Genomic DNA, 6,950 nt, shown 5'->3' with positions numbered 1-6,950 from the left:
TAGTTACGTGAGAGCACATGACGACATTGACATGCATTGTGATTAAAAAAAAATTACTGATTGGTTCGACAATAGTATTTTAGACCCTAATATCAATTTATGAGGCCAAATCTTAAATATCCTTATTGTGGGCCGATTTTTGGGACACTGAAATCATGTGATAGATTTATGCACTGCCACATCACCTTACTCTAGTTCCGTTGCCTTGATATATTAATCTATGGTCATATTCTCTTTTTTTTGTCTTTCGTGGGTGCATCCCACCTTTATTTCAACCATCGCAGAATAATTTTTTGCACAATTTGTTATCAAAGAATTATATCAGTATAATTTTTCTACCAGGAATATTTATTTTTTCACAATGTATTGCGAAGTACACAGTAAATAATCGTAAGTAACATGATACAACTCCACAGGTAATAAATACAGATAATAATATTTGAGATAAACATTATTCCCCATCGGGATCCGAACCCAAGACCTTTCGGTTTCTGTTCGAATACGATACGCATTCACATAATTAAAAATATTAAAATATATATCCACACATGCTGTACAAACATACATACCATACACATAGTAAGTGTATGTAAGTACTGAAACTCTCTTTTATGTAAAGAAGTATAGTAATCTATGTACATTTCAACTGTGAAATACATAAATATATTTCAAATAGATATTAAACAAAATTGATAAGGTAAATGAATGAATCAGTGTTGGGTAGAGAGGCTATAAACCCAGAGGAGGCATAGAAGCCTCCCTTTTCATCAAAGACAAGTTATTTTAAAATGATAATTGTAGAATAATGAAACAGAATGAAACTGTGTTAGAACAATAGCACGTAGTGATAATAAAATGGAAAACCGTAAGTTTAGGGTCCACACACGATGCAAGTCCAGGACTATCTGTTAATCTTGGCTCTGTGTGTATGTGATACGAATCAAACCCACATTTTTCTCAAAATAATTAACATCTAAAAGTAATACTATATTTTTATTTCATTTCTTTAATTACCACCACTTTTGTTCAATAAAAATAAACCAAGTGGTCACTAAAATCATTTAAACATTATACAAACACACATTTGTCAAGGGTACAGTGCTTAAATGCCAATGGTATATTTTAAATTACGAAAATCGATCTTTGACCATTTTTTATTTTGCTTTATCGTTATTTAATAAAAATTCAAATTGTATTAAGTTCTTCAACTCTGAAACAAACATTATCCATGGACAGCTTCTTCCGAGTCCAAGTCTATGCTTGATTTTACTTTTGTAAATGCAAAATGTGAATATTGATATTACCTCATTGGTTATTTCAATGTACATACCAAGTACAATTTTACTCCACAGTTGGTTATATTCTCTTAAATATGAATGGACTACTATCATAGGGATAGTTGAATGAATAATACTTTATACACAAACATGAATAACTATAAATGCAGATTTAGGCCTATATTGTATATTGTGTGGCAGCTAACATCAAATACAAGCATTTTGTTGTAGAGCTTGAATGTTTGTATTGCGAGACAACATTCGATTCTGATATCGAGGTAGAGTTGCATGTTGCCAGTGGTGAACATCATGATAAGATACGCGCAGACAGCGACAGAGAATGGTTTTACCGCAAGCCGCCGTTGAATGTAATAAATGGAGAGTACAGTATGTGTGAACGGTAGGAACTTTTATTGATGTAAAACTTCCAATTTGGCTTTCTTCTCATAATATGTTTTCTTCTATTCATAAGCAATGAAATAGGCACTGGAATAAACCAAATGGACTATATGTTAATAAAATACACCATTCGTCTAAACAAAATACCAAAAAGTCGACACGTTTAGCTCAACCTATCCCAAGTACAACAAAATAAGTGAAAGTCTTTTTATAGACTGCATAGCTAATTAATATGCACGAACACACTATCTTATTGAACAATATAAAGTAAATAACAGCAGCACTTTTGAGACAATATATAATTTATTCTCTAGCTTTCGTCCACGTAGTGGACTTCATCAGGAGACTGTACAAATGAGATGGGAAACAACTATAACATACAACAGAAATAATGGGGGCGGTCCTAAAACAACAAAGAATGGTGTACAAAGCATACAAGTCTGCCGAAATAAGCAATCTAAATAAACAGTATTAAAAGAACAAAGGATCAATGATAAGAAACTGTGGGAAATAGCATACAGAATAAGTCTATGTCAAAGCATAGAGAAAATGTCAAAGTCAGTGATAAAAACAGTAAATTGGCAGTAAATACAGTATGGTAACTATATGAGGCAAACATATAGATAACAATAAGGCAGCTATAGTAATATATATATATATATATATAATTATATATATATATATTCTATATATATATATATGTATGTATATAATGATGAGAAATAATTATTGACGGTAATGTGCGAGGAATCCTCGATAAATGTTAAGGCCCAGTTCTATACAGTCTAATTGTGTAATTATTTTTTGTTCTGCTATTTCTCGTTCTATTTTTTCTCGAACTATTTTTGAAAAATTCTTTCTTTACTACTTGTACTTTCATATTATTAACCGAGTGGCCAGGAAAATTTTATGACGTTTAAGCTTGTTTCAACTGACCTTTGTCTAAATACTAATTTTATTTTATTAAAGGCCACCGCCATGTGAACGACCTTACTGCACAGGTGCGCATAGTGAAAGCGAGCTCAAGGAATGGAAAGTACGCAATGAGTATCGTATGCGTCAATCAATTCAAAAATTGTATTCAGAAATACACAAAATTGCGTGTGACTACCACTTTGATCATTCTATAGTAAGTGAATTAACTGCATTTTAGTTAGGTCTACGTATTTTTTTTTGTACTATTTAGGCAAACATTTCAGTCTTACATGTTACTGCCACTGACGTAAGTATCATGTATTTAATAGCGTTGCATAATACCTGGTGTACTATTATAGTACACCAATTTAGGCCTATAATAGGCCTAAATTGTAGGATTAATTAAATGGCGAAGGTACCTTCGAACCTTACAGTGACAACAAGGTAGGCGCAATTATTATAAATATAATTATTGCTTTTATTTATTTATTTATTTATTTATTATTATTACTATTATTATTATTATTATTAATAAGAGTACGTTTTGTATAAATATTTAATATAAAAATAACGCTAAAAAGAAAGGATCGACGCTTCGACTCCTTCATTGTGTCATTTTCAAGATCAAATGATAAAGCATAGAATATACAGCACCTATAGCTTTTTTCTATTAATTACAGTTGCTGTATATTCTATACTTCATCATTTGATCTTGAAAATGACACCATGAAGGAGTCGAAACGTCGATCTTTTCTTTTTAGCGTTATTTTTTTATTAAATATTATTATTATTATTATTATTATTATTACATCATTATTGTGTGCCTTTTGTATTAGGTTTAGCTGGGAATCCTGTCTCGGTGGTTATTGTTAATTTTTTTTTCGAGACGATAAAGGAAATGAAATGAAAGGGTTTGGTCAAAATAACACGAAATCCATACATTGCTGAATGTGGTTTAATGTTCCTTTAGACTTGTGTGTGTGTGCATGCGTAGGCCTAAAAAGACTTTGCCGAGCATATTTTCATGAGATCTATTTAAATTTATGTAGATTATTGTAATTTTATACCGACTTACTTAATTTTCATACTGTTACAGTTATATGTTAACTATAGAATATATTCTTTTAAACAGCTGAATGACAGCATTGATGGTGTAGAATGCAACGAAAACGGCGATGTTGACAGACAAATTGATGTAACAGAAAGGAACAACGGACAATTTACTTGCACTTTCGAGTTTATTTTGAAGTGTACAGGAGAAGTAAGGACATAATGTCTATTTAAAAGTTTAGCCCGTAATAGTATCCCATATGATTATCTCACTTCTTTACTACAATTAATAAAATGTATGACCTTTCAAAAATTGTTGCTACTATATTATGTGTTCTCAGTTTGGCGCACACATGGCCTTTTCCTATAATCTTGTTTTAGATAGTTGTAGCGTGGATTAGCCCTAAACATAGTTGAAGTGTGGAGTTACTAGTAATACTATCATGGTTTAACCTAGATAGGTATCACTGTAGTTAGTAGGCTTTGATAAAAAAAAAAAAAGCTTTGCTTTGATAAAAAAAAAAAAAAAAAAAAAAAAAAAAAAATAGGATATAGCGTGACGACAAACTGTATCAGAGAGTCTAACAAGATTTAAAATTTCATGAAGAAAGGTGGGTATTGGCTTGGCTTAAACGGCAGCGCCTATTTATTGTTCCACTTTGACATATACAATCATAAAAAAAAACTGAGTTTTTTATATTGGCTAAATAGATTCTTAGGGAAAATAGTGACACCAACAACAGAAACACCAACATCGCGAAAATATATAATAAAGAAGTAAAGAATAGACCCAAAGACAAAAGAAAAGAGAAAGAAAAAATTAAAACCAGAGAATATTAATGAAAATAAAATTGAAAAGAGAAAAGGCCCAGAGAGAAAACTTACCTTAATAATATTAGCGGCAACGACAATCTTACAGACCGCACGAGATCGTACAGATACAAATATATTTTGGGTACGGGTTGACCAAAATGACGTGGTACGGATTGACCAAACATGGGTACGGATTGACCAAAGTGGGTACGGGTTGGTATGGGTACGGGTTGGTATGGGTAAGGGTTGGTTTGGGTACGGATTGACCGACACCCGTCTGTGCTAGGCCCCTTTCAACTTCAGGCTGATGATCCATAGTTGATCAAGATCGTGGCAATAGGCATCAGTAACCATATCCTTTTCTCGCCTAGAATTTCGAGAACATAATCATATATAACAACAAAGCGTTGATATGTGCGATTAGCAAAACAATTTTTGATGATCAGATTAGTGCCAATGTTTTTAATAGCGTTGCCGTTGACAACGAAGCAACTGCGTGGGTCATTGCCGATTTATTACGGGAACATAACAATAATTTAGTAGCCGAAAACCGTGCCATGAGGGGAAACTACGTGAACTGCAACAGTATAGCAGACTAAACTGCCTCCTCCTACACGGTGTACCTGAGACTAATAATGAAAACACAGACTCATTATCACTAGACATTATTTCATCTAGGATCTCTCACGATATTGAGCTTTGCTATTTCGGACGTACACATCGGCTGGGCAGAAAGAAATTTTGTAGAAACGAATCATCTAAATCTAAACATGGAGGTATTATTGAGAAGATCACTCGGCAACAGATCCCTTTGACGCGACAAACCTATGGCTATGTTCTCACACGGTAGCTAACGATTAGCAGGATCCGGATCCTGCTAACCGTTAGCTGCCGTGCGTTCATGCGAGATTATCCCGATCCCGATCCGGAAACCAACAATATGATGATCGAATCACTGGCCAATAAGAAACTGGAAATTGTAAACGCGTACGTGTGATTGGTTGATGATAGAAACGCCCTCAACGCTAACCGATAGCGCTTGCTAACCGTTAGCGTATCCGGATACCGCTAACGGTTAGCGCTAACCGATCGGGCGTTCTCACGCAGGTGCTAACGGTTAGCGCTAACGGTTAGCTCCCGATCCGGATACTAGGCCTCTCGTGAGAACCAGGCTTATTTATGTGTTCCCCGCCTTTGGATCGCGCGCGGGCGTATTACCCTATGTTATAATCCCCATTTTTTTGTTAGCAACGACATGCATTTATACGCTTCCAGCAGAGCAGTTGTGCAATAAAGCGTTTGATTTTAACCCATTAAATAACTTTATAATGAACAATGTTCCCCTGATTAGATTTTTTCGGACTTTTAGTATGTTATTATTTGTATATTTCAGGAACGGATTCCGTAAAATATTTATGTTAAAATTACTTTTGTGTTCATTATAATTCTGTCTAAAGATTGATTGGTTCGACTATAAAGCTAAGTCAACGTAAAACTGAAAAATACTCAGGTTTTGGATTGATTTTTCGGATATTTAACCCTCGTTAACCCTAAAATAAAATTATAATCCTCAATCATTTATTAATTAATATCTGTTAAAATTAGAATTAGCGAATTTTGGCCAATTTATGAAAATTGAAGTTGAAATATACTATACTTTTAAAGGTCATGTAAATGTTCCATTAAATTCAAAACTTTTTTTGGTGGAAAATATTAATATTATTTTTGATATTTTATGAGAGATAAATGTATCAGCTTCAAAATAGAAACGATTGCGCAGCCATAGTGATTGACTGTATGTAGTGCGCATCGAGAAAAAAAGGTGCTCTCCATTTTGCCATGTTCAATTTTTTGGTAAACCATGCCTGCTGAAAATTTGACAACGGGGAACACATCGGACTTCAAAGGCATCGCGCAACGTTCTTCACGCGCTGCGGCAGCTTTGATCTTGGTTCATTTGCATAGCGCTGCGTGCGCGTAGCTTTTTCGAGTGATCTACTTCTCAATAATACCAAAGAGTATAAATAGAACAAGAGAGCAAAGTACCGTTCGTAAAAACGTCATGCCTGTGTAGGACGCCCGCTAACGGTTGTATATTCTTTTTATTACCCAGTGCAACGCTGCGCAGCGCGGTAGAAGTACGCCCGCTATAAACTCAGTAAGCAGAAAACAAAAGTACAGTATCTTGTGGAGAACAGATAAACAGACAAACCTACCGTGCGCGGTGGAGTACTGGGTAATAAAACACATATAAGCGTTAGTTGGCGTCCTACACTAGCTGCGTAGAGCGTATCGTTTTTTTACGCTCTCAATGAGCGTTGTTGGCTCTCTTGTTCTATTTATACTCTTTGATAATACCTCCATGATCTATGGCTATGTTCAGACACAACGACTTACGCAAGCGTAACGTTAATCGAGTGGTGTGAACTTGTGCGCGGCGTAGCGAACGCCAGTATTATCGCGCAATCACTGGCGTACGGTAACCCAGCAACAGAC

At 34.6% G+C, this 6,950-nt stretch overlaps 1 protein-coding gene across 1 annotated transcript in view; it reads left to right on the top strand.

Annotated features, from left to right (window-relative positions):
• Positions 1-6,950, top strand: part of LOC117102326 (helicase with zinc finger domain 2-like) — a 22,005-nt gene that overhangs the window by 1,971 nt on the left and 13,084 nt on the right. The window contains exons 2-4 of the mRNA XM_033242586.1: positions 1,509-1,677; positions 2,646-2,805; positions 3,724-3,852. Of these exons, the coding sequence (XP_033098477.1) occupies positions 1,509-1,677; positions 2,646-2,805; positions 3,724-3,852 (458 nt within the window). The remainder of the gene's footprint in view (positions 1-1,508; positions 1,678-2,645; positions 2,806-3,723; positions 3,853-6,950) is intronic.

This window comes from Anneissia japonica, unplaced genomic scaffold (assembly GCF_011630105.1).
Source record: "Anneissia japonica isolate Jap-2015-1 unplaced genomic scaffold, ASM1163010v1 scaffold2856_len114153_cov99, whole genome shotgun sequence".
NCBI classification, from domain to species: Eukaryota; Metazoa; Echinodermata; class Crinoidea; order Comatulida; family Comatulidae; genus Anneissia; species Anneissia japonica.
Note: the sequence above shows the minus strand (reverse complement) of the source record. Positions and strands in the feature narration are given on the sequence as shown.